The 26,109-nt window shown below is 49.2% G+C and overlaps 1 protein-coding gene across 2 annotated transcripts; it reads left to right on the top strand.

The window, feature by feature from the left end:
* The first annotated feature begins 79 nt into the window (after positions 1 to 79).
* TADA2A (transcriptional adaptor 2A) lies at positions 80 to 21,149 on the top strand. Of its 2 annotated transcripts, XM_056506727.1 has the most exons (16): positions 80 to 155; positions 946 to 1,184; positions 1,856 to 1,962; positions 2,220 to 2,279; positions 2,842 to 2,933; positions 3,561 to 3,718; positions 5,041 to 5,129; positions 6,086 to 6,158; positions 11,211 to 11,274; positions 12,628 to 12,671; positions 13,171 to 13,281; positions 14,577 to 14,648; positions 15,233 to 15,365; positions 16,177 to 16,220; positions 18,351 to 18,424; positions 19,724 to 21,149. In XM_056506727.1, exons 2-16 carry the CDS (start codon positions 1,160 to 1,162, stop codon positions 19,907 to 19,909), a joined length of 1,332 nt encoding a protein of 443 aa, XP_056362702.1. In that variant the 5' UTR covers positions 80 to 155; positions 946 to 1,159; the 3' UTR covers positions 19,910 to 21,149. The 2 variants fall into 2 exon arrangements, with proteins under 2 accessions (XP_056362702.1, XP_056362703.1); XM_056506728.1 differs by lacking the exons at positions 80 to 155; positions 15,233 to 15,365; positions 19,724 to 21,149 and having other exon boundaries at positions 855 to 1,184.
* Positions 21,150 to 26,109: the final 4,960 nt, after the last annotated feature.

Raw genomic sequence — 26,109 nt, 5'->3', positions numbered from 1 at the left:
TGAGGGGGCGGGGCGGGCCCGTGAGGGGCGGGGCGGGCCCGTGAGGGGCGGGGCGGGCGCTGCGGCGCGCTCAGGCCCGCCAGGGGGCGCGCGGTTCTCCCCGGCGCGTGCGCACGGCGGGGCGCGCGCGGGCCCGACCCGCGGCCCCGAGCGAGGTGAGAGGCGGCCCCGGCACCCATGGGCACCCACGGCATCCACCCTCCGCCACCCTCAGCCACCCGCACCCCCGGGGCTCCCCGCGGGACCGGGCCGCGCCGGGGGCAGCGCGGAGAGCGGGGTTCGGGCGGAGCGGGGCGCGGGGCAACGGGAGCGCGCGCGCCCCTCACGGAGCCTCGCGGGCCGCGGCGGGACCGGAGGGGGCGGGGCCTGGCGGGGGCGGGGCCGGGCGGTGAGGGGGAGAGCGGTGGAGAGGGGATTGGGATATGGGATATGGGATGTGGGATGGGATATGGGATTGGAATATGGGGTATGGGGTGTGGGATATGGGAATGGGGATATGGAATTGGGATATGGGATATGAGATATGGGATTGGGATAAGGGATATGGGGGTATGGGATTGGGGAGGGGGATATGGGTGGGGATGTGGAATATGGGATATGGGGTGTGGGATATGGGGTGTGGGATATGGGAATGGGATATGGGATGTGGGGATTAGGATATGGGGAGATTGGGAATTGGGATACAGGGCATTGGGGATTGGGAGTTGGGATATGGGGAATGGGAATTGGGATACAGGGCATTGGGGATTGTCTGTGGGGAGTGGGGATTCGGGAGTGGGATGTAGGGGATGGGATATGGGGCAGTGGGGTATGGGGAGTGCTTCTGGGAGGTGCAGAGCGCTCCCTTGCATACAGCTCTGCTCAGCACATCCCTTCCCACTGAAACCTCACTTTGGGGTCACATCCCCATCACTCCACAGCCCCGTGTTTGATTTCTCCCCACAGGCAGAGATCAGACTCAGATCGGTGTGCAGTGGGGTCTGCCAGCTGCTGCCAGCCCTTCTGCTTCCTGCTCAGGGCATCCTGGGAGGATCACACCTGCAAGAGCTGTGGAGGAGGCGGCTGCAGGGAGAGAATTCCCTTTGGGATTCCCGGTTTGGGACAAGGACAAGGCTTTGGGGAGTTTTACTGCAAGGGGCAGGAGCAGCAGCAGGGGAGGATGGAGCGCCTGGCCTCCTTCAGCAGTAAGTGCCATCAGAGAATGCAGCTCCCACATCTGGCATGAAAAACCTGCATGCTACCAGCATTTCTTGCAGCAGTGGGATTTTGGAGTCACCATCCCTGAAAGTGTTAAAAAAAACAAAGTGTGAATGTGGCACTTTGGGGATGTGGCTTATTGGTCACACAAATGATTCAGTGTGAGTTTTGTTGTATTTCTCTCTATAGTTGAGTTCAAATCTGTTTTCTTGGAAAAAATCAGAATCCTGGAATCCCAGACTGGGATTGGAAGAAGTCTTAAAGCCCATCCCATTGCACGCCCTGCCAGGACCAGGGACACCTTCCAGTGTACCAGGCTGCTCCAGCCTGGCCTTGGACACTGCCAGGGATCCAAGGGCAGCCACAGCTTCTCTGGGCACCCTGTGCCTTCCCACCCTCACAGGGAAGGATTTCATCCCAATACTCCAACCTAACCCTGCTCTCTTACAATTTGAAGCTATTATAATTTGACAGTATTATTTATTTTGTTGCACAGTTGAGTTCATTTAAAACCCACATAATCACAAACATCCTGAGCTGGGCCCACAAGAGCCATGAACTGCTGGGGCTGGACACAGCTGAATTTAGGGGATGCCAAAGCAGTGCTGTGCTTGTGTCACAGGACAGATTTCTTTTTGTTTTTCTTTTTGTTTTCCAGGTGACCCTTTTGATAAACCCCCGTGCCGAGGCTGCTCCTCCTACCTGACAGAGCCCTACGTGAAGTGTGCTGAGTGTGGGCCCCCTCCCTTCCTGCTGTGCCTGCAGGTGAGAGCCTCTCATTGCTCTGGGAGAGCCAGGAAGGGCCTGCCTGGTGCCAGGCTGTCCAGGGACATTAATAACTGCTCCCTCCATACATGCATCACCACATGTGTTTGCTCAGGAGCAGGGGAATCACAAACACAGGGGTTTGGGGGTGAGAGATTGACATGTGGGCATGTGATCAGAGAAGGAAGGTTAAAAAAGGGACCAGTGAAAAGCTTTTCAGAGCAGAAGTAACACAATTCTGATCTTTTATTCTGCAGTGTTTCACCCGAGGATTTGAGTACAAGAAGCATCAAAGTGATCACACTTATGAGATAATGGTAAATATTCCTTTTGGATAACACCTGCTCAGTCCTGGGCTCTCACAGCTTCCCAGGAGTGAGGGACCCTTGCTTACTCATATTACTTTGAAAGGTTAAGTGATGCAAGTCTTTGATTCAGAGGTTTAAAACTATTTTAAAAAGAAAAATATCCACCTGGAACAGGATGGAGTAGTGGAGTCATTTACAGCTGCATCTTTTTGTTGTGCCTGGATAGCACAATGCACCTCACTAGACTCACAGTCCTTGAACCAAGTACAATGACTTCTGTTTCTCTAGGCTTGTTTCTCCTTCCTCAAAAGTAATAGTTCGTAAAGTCTCCAGTAATTTTACTGTGTTTCATAGTATAACATTGTGGAATTACAACTGGGAGACACAGCATGTACCAGTGTTTGCTGTGGTTGATGGCCCAGTGCCCTAAGTAATCCAGTAATTAATCAATCAGGTTTTGTGAAAGTTTAAAACTACCAGAATTATCTCCCCGTGGTTCAGAACTTCTTTGCCCTTTCTGAGGTGGGTTGGAACAGAGGGTCACAGTTTGTTCTGCTTTTTTCTTCTCCAGACATCTGACTTCCCTGTCCTGGATCCAAACTGGACAGCTCAGGAGGAAATGTCTCTCCTGGAAGCTGTGATGGACTGTGGCTTTGGGAACTGGTGAGAATTCAGGGGTTCAGCCAATTTCAGTCAATGATGGGCAGTTTTTCCTTCCTTTTCCCTGGATCTCACTGTTGAATTTATCAGTGCACACTGGCTGTTCAGTGACTCATTGTGGGTGAGACACTAATTCAGCAGCCAGAGTGGAAGGCTGGAGTATCAGATCCTGTTTTCATGAGTTACCTGTCTTGTCCTTTATTATTGTGTCAAAAGTACAGAACCCCAGAATTCACAGAAGCAGAACTGAGAGTTCTTAGGTGCACACTGCTGTCAGAAGTAAGACTGGTAACTGGTTAGAGTTGACCCTTACCTGGAGTCAGTAAAACATGGAAAAAGCTCTCAATATCAGTTAATTTCAAGCCTATTAGATGTGGTACCTTCCATCAGCCAGAGAGTTTTCCATATGAAAACAGTGAATTTCATTTTTCATGGGCACCCAAAAATGCTCCCTGGCACAAACATGTGAGTGTTGGTGCTGGGAACATGAGTTCAGACACCATCACAGGCCACTGCTCTGCACACAACCAATCTCTTGTCCAAAATTATCTTTCCCCACTGGAGAAATTTTTAAAAAACCCCAACATTTCTGTGTTGCTCACATGAATCCTCCTCCTCTCCCCATTCCAGGCAGGATGTGGCCAACCAGATGTGCACCAAATCCAAGGAAGAGTGTGAGAAGCACTACATGAAACACTTCATCAACAACCCCCTGTTTGCCTCCACCCTGCTGAACCTGAAGCAGGCAGAGGAGGCTCAGCACCACGAGACAGCCATTCCCTTCCAGTGTGAGTATCCCTGCCCTGCCAGGGCAGGAATCAGCAGCTCTGAGAGGGACAGGCAGCACACATCCTGTTTGCTTTCATTCCCAAAGGGATAACCTGTTCTGATAACTGGCTTGGAGAATGTCAGGAGTAGGGTTCTCTTCACACTGGATTCATTGCTGGGTGTGTCAGGTAGACAAGGCTGCCAGTTCCATGGTGAAAGGCAGGAAGCAGCATGGTCTGACACAAACACCAGGGTTTCAAAAGCAGAAGTTCCTCCACAGCCAGAGCACACAGAAATCTGGCTGGTTTACCCATTGGATTACAATCCACCCCAAAACTCCTTCATGCAGACAGATACCAGTGTGGTTCTCAGCCTGCCCAGCCTGCACAGCAAAGGGAGCTCAGAGGGGATTTCTGCCTGCAAGCATTGCCTCTGATCATGTGCACATCACTGTGTACACACTGTGTCCCAGGCCTAACTGCTGGTTTAATTTGTCACAAAATCACTCCTTTACACTATGCTGATTTCACACCTCTCTCTTGAAAGCTGCCTGTTAAAAAAGTCTGCAGCAAGTTAACAAATTCTCAGTTTTCCTTGCATTTCACATCTTTAGCATTCCCCCAGTCTGGCAGCTGTTCATTCCAGAGCTCCCCAGCCTCTCTGGTGAGGCAGTTGCTGGCTGCCTGGAGGTTTACATTTCCCAGTAGAGTGGTTAGAGCTAAACAGTAGGAACTGGGCAATTTTGGTTCTGTCCCTGGTTGTTATTGATATTTTTATGTGCCCTGGGCCAAGACAAACTCTCTGTGCCTCAGCCTGCTTTATCTGTGCCGTGGGACACACAATGCTCAGCTCCTGCACAAGTGCATTGTGAGCCTCAGACTATTATTGTCTGTAAAACACTGAGCTCCTCAGCTGGGAGGTGCTGTAAAAACTGGGAGTTCTCTGCCTTTAATTGCAGCTCTGTCAATAGCCCCCAGAAGAAGGCAGATTTAACACTCCTGTTGCTATTAACTAAAAGAACCTGCATGCTGAGCCCCCAGGGATCTGTAGAGGTTTAGAGGGGGATGCTGAGCTCCAAAATGTAAAGTTTACATTTTATTACCTGTTTATTACCTTGAATTTGTGTCTGACTCCTGAGAATACTACGAAGATCTCAGATTGTTCCATTTTTCTCTGGATGAACTCTGTCTTTTCTGACTGTAACACTGGATAAAAGCCCAATCAGGATATTTTTCTTCAGCTAATTATTCCCACTTTTCCTGCAAAAATAAACACTTACTTACAGATCCTTAAAAAAGATCCCAGGCCCTACTCAACAAGTGAAAACCTTTGTTTTTTTCAGCTGCTGATGATCCCCCACGGCCCACCTTTGATTCCTTGCTCTCCAGGGACATGGCAGGGTACATGCCAGCCAGAGCTGACTTTGTTGAGGTAAGAATGATTCTCCTATTATTTTAAATTTGCTGCTGGGTGCAAGCTCAGCTCACACATCCCTGTTTGCCCCACCTGTCTTTGCTCTTCATTTAAAACCATCTCGGGAGGGCACAGGACTGAGGGATGCTCTCAGTCCTGTGGTTTAATTTAAGGTAATCCCACGAGGAGCAGGGGCTCTGACCCTTGCAGGTCCCTTCCAAGCTGAGATATTTGGTGATTAAAGCTCTGGATTAATTGAGGTTTTGCTGCCAGAGGTGGCGCTGGCGGCCTGCAGAGCCAGGGAGGCAGCGAGGCTGCAGGAACTGCTGCTGCCACCAGATGTCCAAATGTCCAAATGTCCCTCTGTCCAGCTGGGGGTGGCCCTGCTGGGTGCTGGAATTGGCTGCTCTGCCAGAGGATCAGCTCCAGCACTGTCACCTGCCTGAGGTGGCACAGCCCTGCTCCAGACACCCCTGGGGACACCTGCACTGCTCTCCGTGCCCAAAGCCCCAGTTCCTGCTCCTGTCCTTGGGGGAATGAGTGCAGCCATACTGGGGCTTGGTTTTGTACCTCTGAGCAGAATCAGCACCCAGAAATCACAGCCAAGGCTCTCAGGCACACAGTGGGGACTCTTGGGGGTATCCTGAGCCAGGCCAGGAGTTTGGCTTGGTGATCCTTGTGAGTCCCTTGCAGCTCAGGACATTCTGTGACTGATCTCCATCACAGTCAGGAGTCATGACCTGATTAATTCCCACTGTCCTGTCACAACATCCTGCTGCAGCTGCAGCCATGGGGGTGCATTTACACACATTTTCCCAGGTAAAGCTCCCCTGTGCTGTTTGTTGCTCAGGGATGGAGCCTTGTACATTGTGTCTGAGTAAATCTATCTGTTCCCAGTCCTTGTGCATGTTCTGAAACCTGAGGCCAATATTTTAGTGCTGGTTAGTGACAATGTATTAATCCCCTCTGAACAGGAGTTTGACAACTATGCTGAGTGGGATTTGAGAGATATTGATTTTGTAGAAGATGATTCAGACATTTTGCATGGTAAGTGCCATATTTTTGTACCCAGTCTGAAAACTGTTTCACATGCCTGTGCAGCTTTTCATTGGGTCTCTTTCTCCACACACTTTAAGAGGGAACATACACTTTTAATGTATGGGGTTTAATGTTTGGGTTTTAATGCATTAAATCTGTCAGGGTAGGTATTAAAGCAGGCAGGAAGGAGGTGTGTAGTTTAAGGCTATGTGAAACACATTAGAAGTGTTGCACTCGAAGCTGTGTGATTTTTCATATGTTCAACATGCCCTGAGTTAGAGTAGCATCAGCTGTGTGTGACTTCCTTTTTTTTGTGAAGATGAACCCAGTTCCTGCTTTGAGTTTCTGTGAACAAGCCTGCCTTAATAACATGAAATAACAGGAATTACTGAAGTGACATTTTAATCAGAGAGAGGAGAAGATCCTGCTTTTCCCCATGGTTGTAAGTACACACAGGGTTTCAAAGTCCTGTGTTTATGCCTCAGAATTCTGCCATCTGTGTCAGGCAGTTCTGAGCTAAAGCCTTTGCATCCCTTGGAGACAGACAAATCCTGTTACATACAGACAGTCTTGGCAAAGTTAAGAAAACCAGTTGGGAATTGAGCAGTGTGTGCAGGAGCTTTAGGAATGCAAACTCCCCTGGCTCAGGGAAGGGTAGGAGAGTCTGTCAGCCTCTCCCCTTTCAGCATTTATGGAGAGGGGCACTGACTTGAGCCCATGGCAGGGATTCCTCATGGCAGCTCTCTGCTGTTTCATCCCATTCTGGGTCCTGGTGAACTGAAAAAGCAGAATAATCTCTACTTTTGCACATTAATTGATAGATTCATGTTCAGTCAGGCAGGTTTTGCAGCTCTGCCCTCACTCCTGCCTTCCTCCCTGGCACAGCTCTGCCATTTGAGATCTCTCCTGCCAGGTCCTGTCCTCCAGGAGCTCTGCTAACTCCTGCTAGAGCTGGATCTGCTTGTGCTCCTGCACATCCTGCAACAGGGACTTCCACAATCAAATTAGGAGTTCACAATTTAATTATGTGTTGTGTGAGAAAATGCTTCCCCCGTCTGTCCAATATTTTTGCCTGATAATTTCATTGGCTGTTCTCTACTCCATCCTTCAGTTGTCTTCAGTGTTTGGGCAGAGATGTCAGGCATTTGCTGTGTGCAAACTGCTTGGCAGAGGTGGTGGAGTGTGACCAGCTGCATTTTGGATCTCCTGGCCCAGGAACTCTGGCATCTGCCTTCCCACAGCTGTCCCAGAGCTGCCCATGTGAGAGAGAAAGCTTTGCCAAAAATGAAGTCCCAGGGTCCTGCCAGCTTTTTCCCTTTCACATGAGGCATTTTGGGGAGAGAAGGAATTCTTTTCTGAAGAGTTTGGAATGAGATCTTTCACTACTGCAATTTAATACCAAAAAAAAAAAAAAAAAAAAGGAAGGAGCCACATCCTCCCTGTGCTGCAGTTTTAAAGCTGCCCACTTTTGTTGAGAGAGTTTTGCAACCCAATTGCAGGAGCCCACGGGGCAGGAAATGGCTCAGCACTGGCTCTAGAGAGCAGGGCTGGTTTAAGGAGCTGAAGGGCAGAAGGGGCTGGGAGACAACCTGGCTGTGAAGGTGAAAATGTGACACAGGTATCAAAACTCATTTCATAGCCCAGAGAAACCCAAACGGGGCCTTGCAGCCAAGATAAGGCTCAGGCTGGGAAGAAAATTCCATTTGTTTTCCTGCCACACATTAAACCTCACTGGGTTCAAGATGAATTGTTGAAAATGACTTTTATATTGAATTTTCTGCTAATCACTCAGGCTGGGCCCTGGGAACACCCCAGCCAGTACAATTCTAATTTCTGTGGTCTCTCTTTCCATCTCTTGGTGCTCAGTGCTGCACATCCCACAGGAATATTTGTGCTTCCATTGGAGTGGAATTCCCCCTTGTTCCCTTTCTCCCTCATTGCTTTTCGTAATATTTTGTAAAATTATTTTTTAAGAAGTTCTATATCTGAGCTGCTTGACCTCTGTTTTCTGATGTATTATATCTTTTATATGATTTTATATTTATAGTTTTATCTCATGTATTTTACCTGTTAGATTTCCCTGTGTCACTCTAAACAAACTCTTGGTATTCCCACAAGAAAATGCAATTTAATACAAGGTGGGGAGACTCCCAGGCAGCTTCTATGAGGAAAACAGAACCTGTACCTGCTCTCCTCACCTCACAGGAGGTCACAGACATCACTCAGTCACTTCTCAGTATTAATGAGATGGCCAGAATTTGTATGAAATCTCTCACATTTCAATTAAATCCTGGAATTGTTGTCCTTTGTTCAGTGCTGGCAGTACAGTAAGAGCATGCAAATATATATTGCAGTTACACAAAAACATAATGGACAGATCAAAAGCACCAACCAGTTACAACCCTAATTCAGCCCACAGTGCTTGAATATTTCATGAACTACAAGTTTTCATCAGGCTGAATTAGAACGTTGGTAATTTATCTTTTTCCCAGTTTTTTCCCCCCTTCTCATGTAAATGATTTTTCACTTCTAACACTGCAAAGTAATTGCTGAAACCACAGATTTAGAAGTGAGTGGAAATAAGCTGCAACTGGCAGGGCAATTTGATTTTAAGCTGCAAGGCAGTCAGTGTCCTTCCTGGCAGAACATGGTGTTTATTGTGCTGTGGAGGTTCCTGCCATGCTCCAAAGGCAGATAACTGTTTGCCACAGCTCCTGCTTTCCTCCAGGGTGGATGAGCTTGGACTGCAGCCCTTCAGTTTGTCCCCAGCCCAGCACACACTGGTCCCACAGGCTGTTTACTGGGATTCATTTGCATTCTTCCCATTATCTGGGCCTAGCCTGCCAAGGCAGGTTTGCTCCCATGGAACAAAGCTCTCACTCATTAGTGCTCAGCAAAGTTTCCTGCACACCAAGTGAAGCTGAAGAGGAATGAAAAGCAAAGAAACTGGTTTGGACACACTCTGGATAAACCAAAATACTTGAGTTTGTTTTTTTATTTGAATGGAGGAAGGAGCCTTGAATTGCTGCCTATCAGTGGGGCCTTCAGAGCTGCAGTGAGCAGAGCTTTATCAGAGCCCAGAGTGGACACTCTGAGCTTGGATTATCTCCCATTAGCAGCACAAACAACTGCCTCCCATCCAGAATCCATGGGGAAAAGCACAGGCAGATCATTCTCATTCCCCCAGCATCTCCCCTCTCATTTCCATGCATGTGTAGCAGTGTAGTAGTCAGAGTTATTCATGCATTCCAGATTTGCTAATCTCCTGCTCCTGGGTGAATATGGCTGTTAAAAACAAAAGCCCCTCCAAAAGGGCATATGGCACCAAATACTAATTTCACTGGAAGCAGAAGCTCCTTTTTTTCCTCTTCATTTGTTCCTTCCTCTCCCCAGCTGATCATCATTTCTTTAGAATATTGTGCACTCAGGTGAAAGCATGAAAACTCCATGGTTAGAGGTGCATAATTACTTGTGATATTTATAGAGGTTCTCCAGTGCAGTTTCTGCATGTACTTATTAAGTTCTGCCCACACAAACCCCAGAAAATAACAAGTTGGCTGAGCTTGCAGAGGGTTTCAAAACTACAAAAATATTTTCTGTAAATTGGCACCAATTCCAACCCTTCCTAATGGATTTCATTCATGTTTAACTTGCTGCATTCCCAATTTCTCATCCCCACACAAAGGGGAATTTGCCATCTCTGCTTGTTCTTAAATTAGGAGACTTGAATCCCTCGCTATGAAAATACATGATGATGCTGGAAAATGTAAGAAATTTGGAAAAATAAGTAGGAATATTGCAGCACCCCTCCTCTTACAGAACCCTTTACTCTTAGATTAATGTCAGATCAATTTGGGACAAACTGAAAGGTTTTTTTCCTTGGGATCCTGAGCAAATCCCCACAGCCTTTGGGCTTCAGCTGTCCCTGTTTGTGTGAAATTTGATTACCCAGAGGGATGCAGGGTTGAATTTCCCAGGGGCTGGGGGCTTCCTGGTGTTTACACTTCCATACATATTTAAAATAGACACATAACCACACTTCTTAATTGCATTATTAATTATTAATCTGAGAGCACAATCAATAAACTACCACTATCAGTTTTGCTCTTTTTTTGTAACTACAGAGAGAAATGGATCCTGGGTTCTGTCCCCCTTGGGCCACCCCATTTCCCCTTGTTCCAAAAACTGGTTGTTGTGTCACAGCCTCTAAACCACTGCCAAGCACATGGAAATTACTACCATAATTTTAAAAAATTTAAAAACCACTAAAAATCAGCCACCTCTACACTCATTTAATGACCCAGAATTTGTGTGTTATCTAACAGAGCGAGGGAATGGAAGGTGATAGGTGTCTCTTTATCTTGTCTTTCAAGAATTTCCCCCAAAAAAAAGTTTATTAAGCTAATGGCTGCAGGAAAAAGGAGCTGCAGGCTCTGAGAGTGGCTCAGGCAGGCTGCAGACAGGTTTGATTTTGGGAAGGATGTGATTTCTAATGAGCATGGCTCTTTTCCTGGGCTTCTTCACATTGTCCTGAACTATTCTTTGTCCTCCTGGCAGACAGATAAGTTTGAAAGTTAACAAGCTGGAATCTTCCAGATGTTTTTAACAACTGTAGCAAAGGCTACTTTGTTCAGAACTGTGTCTGCTTTGTGGAGTTCTTGTTCTGGGCAAAGAGGCCTTTGCCCAAAGGTGACACCTCAGATCCTGCAATCTTTTCTCAGGAGAAGGAATATTTGGCAATTGTGTGAATGAATGAACAAATAAATGCTGACAGCAAAACAGTCCCAAGAAGGAAGAGGAGAATTCTCAGGATCTGCCCAGGTTCATGTTTACATGAGTGTATTTCCAGTGATGAATTTGGCAGGAGTAAGCAAAAGAAACCTTCCCCAGGTAGCAAGGACTGCAGCTTTGTCTCTAATGAGTTGATGCCCCTGGAAAATTGCCTCAGGATTTTTAAACCAGCAAAGCAGTGACCATTCCAGCCTAATGTGAACATAAAAGCTTGAAATTCAGCCTCCTGCAGTGATTGCTTATGAATTCTTTAATCTCTGTGTTTTGCAGCTCTGAAGATTGCAGTAGTAGATATCTATCATTCCAGGTTAAAGGAAAGACAGAGACGGAAAAAGTGAGTTTTGAAGCAGTATCTCTGTTTTTTCCTGCTCTGTGCAATGCTGATGGATTACACATCATTAATTTCCTGCTTCAGGAAAAAAAAAAATCCTGCCAGACTGTGACTGATTGCTAGACCCCCACTTTTTCCCCAGAAATATTTGCATCATTATTTTTAAATCCTAGTGGTCCCTAAGTTAGTTTTCCACACTGAAGATAACCCTATTGCTGACGTGGGCTTGAATAATTTATTCAGCTCATTTGTCAGTGTTCTAGAATGACTCAATCTCTTAATTAAATTAAGTTTTATTATAACTTTGAAATACTTTGTTCAATATTTAAAATTATGTCTTGCTGGATTACTCCCTGCTGGAAGAATTAGAGATTGAAGTGAGGCTGCTCCAGTCCTTCTCATAAAACTACACAGTTCTTCTGAGTGACAGGAATTATTGACCTGGTTCTTCATAATTCATAAATAAAAAGTATTTATGTGGTGTCATTTCCATAATGATCAATCTTGTCATACTGAAAGAAAGTGCTACAGGGCTCTTCAGAACTCTTGTGGTTTCATCAGTGTCAGGTTTTGTGAAGTTCCAACAGCAGGATGGGACAAAAATCTGGAAAATGACACAGAAGTGCTGATGTCACTCTCAGAAAGGTGACTCTGCACGAGACAGGAAGGTTTTGTGCCCAGCAGAGGAAATGTAATGGATTTTGTAGAGCAAGTTCTGACCTGACCTTGACAGCCCAGCTCTGTGGTATCTTGTTTGTGGAGTCACCAGAGAGCAATGAGCACGTGGCACTGCTCACACTGGTGCCAAAGGGATTTATCAGGCACCTGCTTTTCCCTCTGCTCCCTCCCCTGATCCCATCAGGAGCTGTTCAAGCCCAGAGTTACCTCCATCACCTCTCTAAAACCCAAGCTGCCATGGAAAAATGCCTTTTTCCTGTTCCCAGTGGCATTTACAGTGCAGCCCTACCCTGTGCTTTAGCAGAGGGATGTTTGTCTCTCTCTGAAGCTGGAAATCATGTTCATGAGACATTCATTAGCTCTGATTTTGGAAGGACAAGTTATAAGATGCTGTAGATGTGAAATCTGTGCCTAAAGAAGCAATTTCCAACCTTTAAAGTGATTGCAGCTCCCTTTGTGCTCAGGGCTAATGCACACCACTGTCCAAACTTTACCCTGATTAAAGACACACTGCATCATGTTTCCATTCCAGCCAGCCCAGGGCTGATGGAAATTTCATTCGTGTTTAGTTTTAGGCTCCTCTGATGGTCTAAATCAAAGTTTCTTCTGAAGTCTTTGTGTTTTTGAGGCAGTGCAGGAGTAATGACCTTTATTAATATAATTTTCTTTCATTTCCAGAATTATAAGAGATCATGGCCTGATAAACCTCAGAAAATTTCAGAGTGAGTATCAGGTGTAACTGCTTCAGTTCAAAGTGGCAGAACTTCACACATTCACCATTTCCAGGTCACCAGTGTGGTTTGTTCATATTGGAACATATTCAGATGTTCTAAATTCCAGCAGATTTCCTGCCCCAGCTGTTTCCAGCTGTCTGGTTCTAACTGCTCCCAGCTCAGTGTTTTAGTTATTGCCTCAAAATCGCTCTTCAGCAGCAATTTGGGCTCTGCTGAATGAGGAAGAAGGGGAAGGTGAAACCCAGGCCTTTTAAGTGCACCTCACTCCTGTGAAAAATTCTGAACAACATTTAGATATCACCCTTAATGCCTTAAGGATTTTAAGGGCTGTAATTCTTGTTGCTTTTTACTCAGCAGTTTCTAGTGGTGACACCAAAGGGCCACAATGAGGATTTTTAGGCAGTCCCCGGGCTGGGGCTCACATCAGCCCCCCAGAGGTGTTTTCTGCTGGCACAGCAGTGCTGATGTTGGCCCTTGCCCCCTGCAGTCCTGGAGAGGCGCTACCCCAAGGAGGTGCAGGAGCTGTACGAGAGCATGAGGAGGTTTGCGCGGATCCTGGGGCCCCTGGAGCACGACAAGTTCATCGAGAGCCACGCGCGTGAGTCCAGCTCTGCTCACACTGCATGGCTTGCATCATCCCTCTCCTAAATAGATCCCTCTCCTGCAGGGCAGGAGGTGGTTTTCCTCCTCCTCCCCCATCTCACTACCTCAGGAAAACAAATCCATTTGTGGTTTGATATGTTGAGTGGGTTTTTTCCACTAAACTGTGTCCGAGCTCTTTGTTTGAGTTCACAGCTGACTGAACATGCTGGTCACGTGTTTAAGGTAATATTTTTTTTATCTAAAGACCACTGTTTATTTACTGGGACTCTGTATCAGGGGAAGAATAAAATCCCTATGTTATGGCTGTGTGGAGAGATTGGGAGCTGGCAGCAAGCTGAATTCTTTGAAAGGCACACGTTAAACTATTATATGTCACATAATTATATAGTGCAGTGGTCATTATGTCCTTACCTTAGGGGAGAGGCATTGTTCCATCCCTGAATCATCCCATAGCATGCATTTAGGCAGATTCCAGTCCCAGTCACCACATCCTGCTCCATTCTGTGCCTTAAACTGGGAGAGTTGTTGCTCATTAGAAAGAACAAAGCATTTACGCAGTCGTGCCCGTGTTTTCAGGACACCCTGTGTGAAATGCCAAAAGCATGACCCTGCAAAATCATGAGTCCCACATGGGAGTGCTGCTCCTGGAGCCTGGTTTTGTTGTTGTAGTGGCTGCAGATCCTCAGGTGACCCTGACAGTCAGGTACAGGCACTGCACAGGTCTCCTGAGCAGCAGCAGGAAATAAATTCACAAGGAAACTTGCTGCCCGTAAAACTGAGCAGTGCTGGAAGGCAGCTGATGAAAGCAGCAGACAGGAAACATCTCTGAGCAAAAGAAACATTTCATAATTTCATCTTACTGACTGCAGGAAAAAAATTGTCTGCAAGGAAAAATTTTGGAAAGTCCAGCTAGGAAAATCATAGTTCCAAGAGAATATTTGATGTGTAAGGAGCCTGACTGGAGTTTTCCTCAGACCTCTTGAAATGCCTTCCAGAAATCCCACATGATTGTTATTTGCCTTGTCTAGGGTATGGCAAAGGGACTATCAAAGCATGAAGAGAAAATGCTTTTTCTGAGTACACAAATGCCAGAAACCAGCTGAAATCTGTGACCAAGGAGCATGGGGACACAGAGAGATTGAGGTCTTGTGGAGGAAGGTTAACCCTGGCTGTGGTTTGTGTGTTCAGAGCTGACCTGGCAAATAACAGAGAGCCATATTCCCAGTCCACCCCACTGACCCACTTTTGTTTTTTTGGTTTGCCCTCCTGCCACCTCGTGGGGTCCAACAGTGGAATTTGAGCTGCGCAGGGAGATAAAGAGACTCCAGGAATACAGAGCAGCAGGAATCACCAATTTCTGCAGTAAGTACCTGATGCATTATTCAGCCCATTGCCATCCATCAAGGAAGGGAAGGATGATTTTACAACATTCAGGATGTGTTGAATAAAAAGACACTTAGTTCAGAGAGGCTCTGGGACTGAGCAAGGCTTCAGCAATGATGCACAGTCCAGCTGGGCTGGTTTGGAGCTGATTGGAGCCATCATCTTGGAGATCACAGTGACTAACAGCTCTGCTCTGGGCACCACTTTGCAAAAGCTTCATTATAAAAAGATTGATGTCATGGCACAGTGGTCTCAGGGCTTTATCTTGGGACACTTTCACTGCCTGTCACACATGTGATATCTGGGGAGAGGCCTAAGACCTCCACATCAATGGAATGGCCTCTTTTATCCTGGAATTAGATCATGGGAGCCTTTTTAGTTCATTTTTGGCCTGAAATTAACAGGGGGGAAAGGTGCAGGGTGGGGTCTAATCTCTTGTGGTGCCAAGAGGGAGCACCTCAGAGGTTGGGCCATAGGTAGAGAACTTCCCAGTATTTCCTGAAGCAGGGAAGAGGCAGTGTGGGCTGTGTGGTGAGGGCAGGGTGTGTGTGTGTGTGCCACAGGTGCCAGGACCTACGACCACCTGAAGAAGAGCCGGGAGGAGGAGCGGCTGAAGCGCACGATGCTGTCGGAGGTGCTGCAGTACATCCAGGACAGCAGCGCCTGCCAGCAGTGGCTCAGCCGCCAGGCAGACATGTGAGCACTGCCCCACCTGCCCAGGGAGCCTGCCCCACCTGGCAGTGCCCTCAGCCAGCCTGGATGGCCTTTGGAGCAGCTGCTCCAGGGGAAGGTGGCCCTGCCCGTGGGACACAATGAGCTTCGCATCAGCCAGCCCTTCCAACCCAAACCTTGCTGGGATTCTTGGTTCAGTTTGCATCAGACACATTTTCCTGTCTGGCAGTAGCAAATCCATTCCCAATTTATCAAAGTAGGAACAGCCTGCAAAATTCAGAAGGGTAGAAAATTGACAGCAATAGTGCTGGTTGAGTGCAGGCAAAGGAGGGACTCAAACCCCTCAGTTTTCCCAAATTTATATTTCAGGAACTGAACTGCTGTTCGTAAAGTCACGGAGGGAAATGAGCTCTTTATGGATATTAATAAGGGCACAGCTGATGCCTGAAATATTTCAGATTATTTTAGATGTAGCAGCATTATTAATGTGTCATCACCCTGCACGAGCACTTGGATTTAAGGAGCAAGCTGCAGTGTAAAGGAAGTGCATCCTGTGTGCAGGGGATGGTTTGGAATTTCCCCACTCAGTCTCCACTGGATTTTTAATTGTACCCCTGCACATTTCTTTGTTGGGTTTTTTAACAGGTTTCAGACATATTTTTCAATGTGGGAACAGTAAATATTTATAAATCCTGTTGACTCCTAGTCAGGGCTTGGGTTATGCAAGTTGAATTGTATAATTATTACAAGTTGTGGAAGAAGCTCTTTCAGGGCCAACACATGCAGCTATTCATAAAAATCATGAAGGCAATTTGAAAATTTCCTTTCTTTTCAGTGATTCTGGCCTAACTCCCACGGTACCAGTTCCTTCAACTACAGGTAAGTGTTAGATTGTGTCTGCTGAAAACCCAGTAATGTCTCTGTGACAGTTTTTTCTGACTCTTTCTTGAGTGCCAGAGTGTCAATCCTCAAGCCTCACGGTTAAGCACTGCTAAAATCAACATTCCATCAATCTGCAAGTCATCCACTCGCATATCCTGCAGGATTTTTTGCTGAATTTCTAGATTTTTCTGACTAGAGGTCAAAACCTATCCTAAAGCTACATTAGCAAGGCAGGAAACAAAAGACTTTTCACACAAATTAAGACCAGGACCCCATCTTCTTTCAGTGCCCAGTAAGGACAAATTCAGGGGTCAGTCAAGGTCCTCATGAGCAAGACTTAAATAAATTCCCATCCCATTTGTTGAGGTCATGGGGTGACTGAGACTGGGATAAAGTTTTACTGCAAGGTTGTTAAATGTTGCCAGGGAAAATGGCTTTGGCTCTGTCCCTACACCCATTTTTATGGGGATGCTGTTAAACCACTTGAATCAAACCTCTCAGAGGTGGACACTGGGTCTGTATGTTCTTCCTCATTTCTTCCAAGAGCCTCAGAAATTTGGGTCAGGATCCCAAACAGTGAGTCAGGGCACTACAGACTGTTCTAAACCTATTTGGTGATTGCTAAGGTCTGGTATTTTGGAGAAAAAACAGCTTTGTGTATCTCAGGACATCAGAAGGGAGGACAGTGTCTTCCACTGAAGGTCTGGAATGAGGGATGAACTTCCTTTTTTGTCAAGGACCCAGCGTCCCATGAAGGGGACTGTGTTGCCTGTGGAGCTGTGATAGCTCACAGTGTTTACAAGCAGCATCACATGTGGAACAAAACCCAAACAAAATACCATAGAGTTGCTAATTAAGCAAACATCCTGCCTAGGGATGCTGGGGAAGAGCTGCCACGTGGCTCTAATTAAAGGCTGCATCATTCTGAATATACAAGAGGGCAAATTAATGCTTCACTTCCAGATTCTAAGCTCTTGACTTTGCAGCCTTGATATGTTTCCTTTAGTGTAGTTTTTGTGTGTGGTATTTTTGGGTTTATAAAAGAGTAAAAATGAATTCTGTCATGTCTCCTCCCAGCACAGTCGCCCCATGCCATGGGAAGAGGGAGCAGTGCTGGGAAATAACTTCCTTTACACCTCCCACAGACTCACACTCCAGCTTCTCCCCAGTGCCTCAGCTCTCTCTGCTCAGGCTCCTCACACCCTGCCAGATCCTGGCTGTTCCTGCAGATGCCCAGGGGGCAGAGAGACTTCCCAGTGCCAGGGGCAGGGCCTGGGCAGGGCAGGGTCCCTGGGACAAACAGTGGCACAATGCCCAAGGTCTCATCACCTTACCAAATTTGGGATAGACACCTATCTCTAACAGTGCTAAATATGCAGCCCACAGCTCAGGGGTGAGAGACTTTTTTCAGTGTGAATAAATAACCCAAACTTTGTCCTGAGCTCTGCAAGTTACCTGAAAAAAAAAAAAAAAAAAACCCGTTGGGGAAAAAAAGCCCAACCTGCAAGCAGACAGCCCTTGTGAAAGTTTAGGCTGTGCCTGGTAATGTCCAGCAAATTTATAAACAATAGTGAAAGTGGGAAATACCAGATGACCTTGTGATAAATGTTCCTTTAGAACTGTTTATTGTAACAGACAAAAAACAAATCCCCAAAGTGCATTTGCCTTGCAATAGCTACATCATACTTAAAGGCATTTGAAGAAGACTCTGCCTCATGAAGTCGTCAGTAATGCCAAGAGAAATTGGCTGCTTAATCACACCAATAAACAGTCTCAGCATCCTTACAAGGTACTGGTTTCAGCACACCTGGCACACCCTCCCTGCAGCTGGGATAGTCAGGAGGCTCAGCCCAGCTGAGCCATGCCTGGTGCCAGTCTGACACAAAGCTTTTGTCTTGCAGTTCCTCCCAAAAATCAACAGCTCACCAGTCTCATGCAACATTCACAGAGCTTAAAATTGCAAAACCAAACCTTTTGTGGCATCAGCAGAGCTTTTTGCTAAGCCCTAAATAACCCTGCCTGTAAACACTTGGCTCAAACTGGGTTGAATTGCTTCCCTAACACACCCCAGGAGCAGCCACCTCCAAAGTGCTCCAGTTCTGCAGCATTTCCTTTCTCATTCCACAGGCAGACGGAGTGCCCCACCACTGAACCTCACAGGCCTGCCAGGCACAGAGAAACTCAACGAGAAGGAGAAGGAGGTGAGGAAAGGATGCAAGGATCATCTCTGTCAGCTGTGTCTCCCAGCACAGGGCTGCCCACACCACGGCTGGGGAGCTGTGAATATCACCTCACTTACAGGCCCTGACTGCTCTTCCTTTTTCACAGAAATCATTCAGGTTTTCCAGTTGGCTTCTTAATTCCCTGTGCTACACATAGAGCACAAAGTGGCTTATTTAGCAAAGAGAGGAGCAGAGCACCAGGGTGGTTATGTGCTGTTACAACATCCATCTCCCTGCCTGCACTGTGAGGCTGGGCTGGGCAGAGGGGTTCATTTTCCTTAAATGAACACTGGTTGTTTTTCAGCCCAGTGCAGGCCTGTCCTCTAACTCAGTGAAAAACTGTTGAAATAAGCAATTATTATTTGTTAATAGAAGTCCTGAGGTGTTCTTAAGACTGCCCCAGGCAGGTTGCAGTGCCCAGGAAGCACAGCTGTATCTAGCATGCCCTCAGTGTGTGTGTTTCCCTTGGCTGGAGCTGGCAGCACTGGGAATCAGCTCACTGCTCTGTCTGGAACTGGCATTTCTGGCTCCATTCAGCATGGCAATAATGGCAGGGCATCAGTGTGTGTGTGTGTATGTGGAATCTGATTTCCTGGTCAGCTGAGACAGAAAGTCTGAGGTCTGAAGAATTCTGCAATTTCCTATCTGTGAGGAATGAGCATGAAACATTTCCTTATTAAAGGGAGGAGACAGACAGTTTGTGCAGCTCCTGGAAGGCAGCTGGAATTTGGGAGCTGAGCAGGAGCTGTGCAGCCAAAGAGCTCAGGGGCTGTGCAGAGCCATTCCTTACCCAACTTCCAACCACAGAATGCCTTCCCTGCACAGCTTCCACGCCAGACTCCTGGAGGGGGCCAGCAGAGCTGCTTTTGTAGAAGGCATTGGAGCCTGAGTCTGCAGGGGATTAGCAGCCAGATGCCCTCCCTGGCTCCTGGCCAGCCAGCCCAGTGCTGCTTCCAAGTCTGGCATGTGTGCTTCTCCTTTGGAAGGAGCAACGCCCACACAGGACACACTCAGAGCTGTGCTCCTGCCAGCCCAGGGCTTGCTTTCATCCTCCTCCTTTATTTTTCCACCAGGAATGGTTCTGAATGCAGCAGGCTCCTCCCCTCCCTACCTGTGGATCCAAACAGCTCCTGGCATTCCCCTGCGCCTCCCCTGTGCAAAGAAACACTGGAAGTGTTCTCAGGAAAATATTCCCCGTGTTCCTCCCCCAGCAGGGCTCTGGGAATGGAAGAACATGACAAGTGTTGGTGTTTATTAACTTCACCTTTTGTCTTGCAGCTCTGTCAGATGGTGAGGCTGGTCCCTGGAGCCTATTTGGAATATAAAGCTGCTTTAGTGAATGAGTGCAACAAACAGGGAGGCCTGAGACTGGCGCAGGCTCGAGCCCTCATCAAGATTGATGTGAACAAAACCAGGAAAATCTATGACTTCCTGATCAGAGAAGGGTACATCACAAAGGCCTGAGGACAGGCAGCACTGCTTGGCTGGAGCAGGCAGATGTGGAGAAGCTTTGAAGTCACTTTGACAGCACTGAAAGATTTTACCAGTGTTGAATGAAGGACATTTCCTTTTGTTTAAAACCTTTTGGGGCTTTTTTTTGGTTGTTGTTTTTTTTTTTCTTTTTTGTAAAAACAAGTAGGGAGCTGTGTTAAATTGTATGAATGCTGACATTTGTCTGGGTTCCTTTTGACTCTGCTGTTGTCAGGATTCCTGGGAAGGATCACGTGCCATATAAGCTGCTCTGAAACGTGAATGGGCATTCATTCCTCACACCTCCTGTGACTGCAGAGAGCATCACGGTACTCTTATGCTGATGGTGACACAGAATGAGGACAGAGTCACTTTGTGCAGTACAGGGGATAGAAATGCACTTCCTCCCTCTTTGTGTTCCTTCCTAAATCAGCAGCAGCTTTCAGAGGCAACCAGCACGTGCCCAAGGGTGTAAAAATAGAGCTTGCAGTGGTCCAGTCTTTTTAACTTAATTGTGATAAAGGATGGGAAAGGACATGGCAGGGAAGCTTCTCAACAGTTGTTACTTTTATGTGGTATGAGCACATATCCCAGCAGGAGGGCTCTGCACAAACCAAGGAGCTTCAGCTGCTCCCCCCGTGATTTGGGGGTGTCAGGTTATATATAATCCTCAGATTCAGCCTAATGCTCATTGGGAAGGCTGCAAGCTACAGCCACTGCAGCTTTTGGAATAAAAAGTTTCTCAGGACCCTGATGTTCTCCCACAAAAAAGGAGTGAAGAGCACAAAGCTCCTGTTTGTGGGGTTTTATTCCCTCAGCCTGAGGAGGTGCCACAAGGAACTGCTCAGACACAGCCCCCAGCACATCTGCTGATCAGTGAGCTTCAGTACCAGACTGGATTTGGATTTGGCAATCAGCTGGATGATGAAGATGGTTCTCTGCAGATGCAGCTTGTGTGTTTATTGAACAGTAAATTGTTTGTCAGAGTTCCTGCTAAGGTGTAATGCTGGAATAATGTCTCACAGGAAACCCAGGAGCCAAAGCAGGTGGGCTGTTGGATGCTCCCAAGTTTGGGATCTCATGGAAGAGCCTGACTGAGCTACAGCTGCACCAATACCTATCTAAGCTTTGAGTTGTTTGTTCCCCAAGAGTAATTATCCTGTGGACCTGAGGTGCCATTGAATGTGAAGTATTTTGGTTCGTAATAAAATCAAAATGACTTGAAACAATCTTGCATCCACGTCCCTGGACTCGAGTGAGACTGTAAAGGTCACAGAGCTGCCTGGATCTATATCCATCAGCTCCTCACCAGGAGAGAGGAGATAAACGCCCAGCAGCGGCCAGAGGGATGCAGCCACTGCATTTCCTAGCAAATATTACTATTTAAAGAGAAGCAGCAGTAATAAACTACGTGTTCAAGATGAAAGTCTAGAAATTGAGACTGGGAATGCCAAGGGAAAGGGCACAGTAAGCTCTAATACCTTGGGAATGTTTTCCCCTGTTGTCTTTTAACATTATACAGCCAAAGTGCCTTTATTCTGCCCTGCCTTCACCCAGAGGCAGTGGAGGAGCCGAGTGCACTGGAGCCGTGCCTGGATCAGCTGGGCTTGGGTTTGGGGGCTGCTGCCTGTGGCTGGGGGATACAGATCCTGGATTACCGACTCAGGTGGACATGGAACATTAAATATGGAACAAGAGACAGGAGGGAGCTGGGCACTTTGAGATGCTGGGACCTGCAGGATTGGTGACACCAGGGCCGGGTGACGCTGCGGCTGCTCCAGCCCAGCGCGGCTTAGTCACAGCGCTGAGGTATGCGCGGAATGAGTCTTCCCGGGGCTGTTACCGCCTGTCATTAAAGCATCAGTGCTGGGGGCTTTTTTTGGGACTCACAGCTGCCGTCACCCCAGCAGCAGAGCGCTGGGCCCGCTGGTGACTCAGCCCGGGAGGTGGGGGCTGCCTGGAGCAGATCCCGGGGGCTCCTCCTGCCGCCCCAGCACCGGCTCCTGCTCCCTACGGAGCAGATAACGCTGATAAGGAGCCCTAGTTTTAGTGCCTGCTCAAATTCCTATCAGGAGGGGCCTGTGAAACCTAAACCACCTCCTTGGGAGAAAGCACCACTCTGGAGCAGCAGCTTTTGAGCCGTGGTTAGAGAAACCCCAAGCTGCCATCCCGGTGAGAAGGGAAAAGGGAAAAATCCAAACCATGTGGTGATGCCCCATGGTGATCTCTGGCCACCCAGCAAACTGGTTCAGTGACCTTCCAGGAAAAGCCAGCATGGATTTATTTGTGACTGTGGAGAAAGCACACACTGGGGCACAGGCAAAGCACATCCCACAGCCCTCCCTGTGACTGGAGCTGATGTGTGCTGGGAACCCAAGAAGGAGCAGGAGGAGCATGGGGAACTCAGAGATGGGGTCAAGCAGCAGCTCAGAGCACACAGGAGTCCAGCATTTTGGATCTCATGGAGCTGTTAGACAATGCCTGCCCCACTGCAGGCTCTCCATGGCCACAAGCAAGGATCACCCTTTGCTCCTCTGGCATCTCCTGAGCTGCAAAAACACAGCCCAAGCTGTGGGGTCCCTGCACTACACGGCATCCCTGCATTCTCTGCCTAATGAGGGGCCAGTCAGTGCAATAAGGGGACCCCAAATGCAATAAACACAAACAGAGCTGCTCCTCCTGACCCTGTAGAGCCCATCAGAGAGAAAACTGTCTTTGGGGGAGAGCACCTTCCTCCATGAGGCAGCTGGGTGGTCAGGAGCAGGCAGGGATCCTGGCACGCAGGGCAGGGCACAGGGATTGCCCCGGTGCTGACTAAGCTTGTGGCACATGTGTGGCTCCACACAGCCCAACACACCCGGCTTTGGAAACACTTCCCATTTCACCCACAGGCCCCAGGGACCAGAGCACCCCGTGGATTTGGAAATGGCCACATCCTGGGAGCCTCTCAGCCAAAATCCTCCTGGCCAGGGAGGTTGGGTTGGAATTCGCTCCCCTTCTGCTCCTCGTGCCGCTGGAAAGCGAACAAACCCTGCTGTGCTGTGACTGCCTGGCAGTGCTGGACATCCCTGTGGAGCTGTGACATTCCTGCCTCCTCCTCTGACCCACATTCGGCCACCGAAGCCCCACGTGGTGACCCAAGCTCGGGTTTTGTTCTCGCCTATTAAGGAGCCGCAGCTCGGGGATCTCTGCTCCGCCTGTCACCTCGCATCGAGCGCCAGGCAGCCGATGGCTCCGGGCCGGGATTTATCCCCAGGAGATCATTCTCTGCCTCCCCTGGGTCCCTGCTGCCGGCAGGGAGGTGAGGAGGGGAGGGCAGCTCCCCAAAGCAGCCCCTCCACAGCTCCCTCCGGCTGGGCTGTGGGTCACAGCGCCTGTCCCTCCGCGCTCCGACCACCCTGGATGCAGTTGTTGCTCCCAAAAAACAGGAGGTCCCGGTCCCTGGGCTTTTTGCCTCACGCAGGGACCTTTATCTACATCACAGCTATGCAGGTGGTCCTGCAGGGAAGGGTAAACTCTGGTGTAGGCATGGAAACTGGAGGATGGATGGATGGATGGATGGATGGATGGATGGATGGATGGATGGATGGATGGATGGATGCCGAAGGCTGCTCCCCTCTCAGCAGACCTGCGTGACCCTGGGCACACCCCGAGCCAGAGCAGGGGAACGCCCATGATTAAGATAATAGCCCTAATGACCAGCTAATGGCCCGTGGTCAGGCGCACCCTTCGGGAATGTGCCCAGAACCCACCGCACCGTGCTCACCCCGCACAGCCAGCGGGCGTCTGCCAGGCTGGGCTGGCTGGAAGGTGGGTTCGCGGAATCACGGAATATCCCGACCCACGAGGATCAGACCTTTCCGAAGTCCTGACCTTTCCGGAGCCATCGCCCACAAAGGCACCGCGGGGTGTCATCGGTCACCACTTGGAGCATCTTGTCCCTACACAGTCTTTAGAACTTTTCCAAGAGATGCACTGTTCCTATGGGAAGGGGGAGAACCTGTCCACAACACCATGTCTGCCTTAGAGGAGAGCTGCTGCTGTCCCTCTTTGCATCTCTGTCCCACACCATACATATAAACCTCCTGGCAAGAGTGAAGGTTAAAAGCACAAGTTGCACCAGCATTAGAAACACCTTGGCAGTTGTGTGAGTAGTTAAAAACTGCCCAGGATGAGTAACTGGAGTTGTCAAGAGCCTTCTTCCCGTTCAGTGGAGGTGAGGGGGAATGAGGGGTTTGGATGCTTGCGGAGGGAATCCCACAGGCTGCCACTCAAAACCCATCCCCATCTCTCCCTACGCTGCCTGTGCCCAATAAAAGCCACCCCAGGCTTGCAGTGCCAGGGCTGCGAGCCCCCAGCCAGGGACCCCAGCCCCAGGGGGACACCCCGAGGGCTCAGCTGTCTCAGCTTCTCACAGACTTGTGATCACCCGGGGATTGTCTCTGCCCCTGAGATGGTGCAGCTCCAAGGGAGGCAGCAGAAGTGATGCAACACGGAGGCAAAGCAAACCTTGAGCTCAGAAAGCCAAAACCCTCACATTTTCATTTTTTTGGCCTTTTGAGGTTTTCTTAATTTGTCTATTTTTGTTCCTCGCCCACCTCCGTGCTGAGTGTGACGCGAGCCCTCGCTGGAGAGGCAGGGTTTTAAGGGAGAGCTCTGGCTGTTATAAAGCACCGAGGTTCTTGGAAAAACAGCCTCTGGAGCAATAAACAGATTTGGAGCTGAGGGCTGTGAGGGACGGCTCCATCTGGGCTGCTGAGTCATGAAACCTGCCCGAGCGAGATATCAGCCGAGGGCTCGGGCTGGGGGAAGCTTCCTATGAGGGATTTGGGCTATTTCAGTCGGAGCGTGCGACAACAAAACCAGAAAGCGAACAAAAGCGGGCAGGGGTGGCCACGCTTCGCTCCAGCAGCAGCGGGGTTAAGGCAGAGGCTGCCCTCCTCCTCCTCCTCCTCCTCCTCCTCCTCCTCTGCCAGTGCCAGCCTTGTCCCGTCCCTGCCATGCTGGTGAGGTGGTGGGAGCCGAGCCTTCGCCTTAATCCCACATTTTGCACAAATTGTCGCTTCCCTTTGCTGTGTGGATCCCCTAACCCATGGCATCCCTGCATGGGGATCCCAGCCCATGACATCCCTCACAGGGACCTGAGCCACCCTGCTCTGGGTGAGGGTCCCCAGGATGGTGCCACAAGGAGCCCTGGGAGCCTCAGGACCAGGGAGGAGCTGTGTTTTGGGATGTCCTGAGTCACAAAAACCAGGTTTCTCTCTCTGTCTCAGAGCTGGCCCCCTCCCCAGTGAGCACCCACCGAGCTGAGGGACTCTGGCATGTCCCCATCCCCAAAGGGACCCCATCTTGTCCCCACACACACTGGCAGGGATCACGGCATGTCCCATCCCTCACAAGGGATGTCCTGGGCCCTGCCACATCCCCACATGCTGTCCCGTCCTCACTGGGACCCTGCCACATCCCTGTGCCCTCTCCCTGCCGTGTCCCTTCCACACATCCCATCCCACAGACCCCTGTCTTGTCCCCACTGCGATCCCACTGCCTCCATCCCACAGGGCCCCCATCATGTCCCCACCAAAACCCTCACTTGTTTCCATCCCCACAGGAACCCCCACACAGAGTCACACCCACCAGGGCTGATGTGCCCCACACGACTCCCCTTTCCTTTTCCTTTCCTCGTGTTTTCCCCATAGGGACAGTCAGTTGTCCCCATCCCCTCAGCGAGACCGCCATGTCCCCACACAGCCCTATCCCCTCAGAGACCCCGTCACATCCCCACACACAGCCCTATCCCCTCAGAGACCCCGTCACATCCCCACACACAGCCCTATCCCCTCAGAGACCCCGTCACATCCCCACACACAGCCCTATCCCCTCAGAGACCCCGTCACATCCCCACACACAGCCCTATCCCCTCAGAGACCCCGCCATGTCCCCACACACAGCCCTATCCCCTCAGAGACCCCGTCACATCCCCACACACAGCCCTATCCCCTCAGAGACCCCGCCATGTCCCCACACAGCCCTATCCCCTCAGAGACCCCGCCATGTCCCCACCGGGAGCTCCCTTTTTCCCACCCCCACAGGGCCCCTCGTTGTCCCGTCCCCACAGGCACGGCGGGCCCGGCAGCAGCGGCTCCTTTAAGCGGGGCCGGTCTCCCGGAGCCCCCGCCCGGGGGCCGGGCCGGGCC

The sequence above is a fragment of the Oenanthe melanoleuca genome, chromosome 19, assembly GCF_029582105.1.
Source record: "Oenanthe melanoleuca isolate GR-GAL-2019-014 chromosome 19, OMel1.0, whole genome shotgun sequence".
Classification (NCBI taxonomy): Eukaryota; Metazoa; Chordata; class Aves; order Passeriformes; family Muscicapidae; genus Oenanthe; species Oenanthe melanoleuca.
The sequence above is the reverse complement of the archived record's forward strand: the minus strand, read 5'-3'. Positions and strand labels throughout refer to the sequence as shown.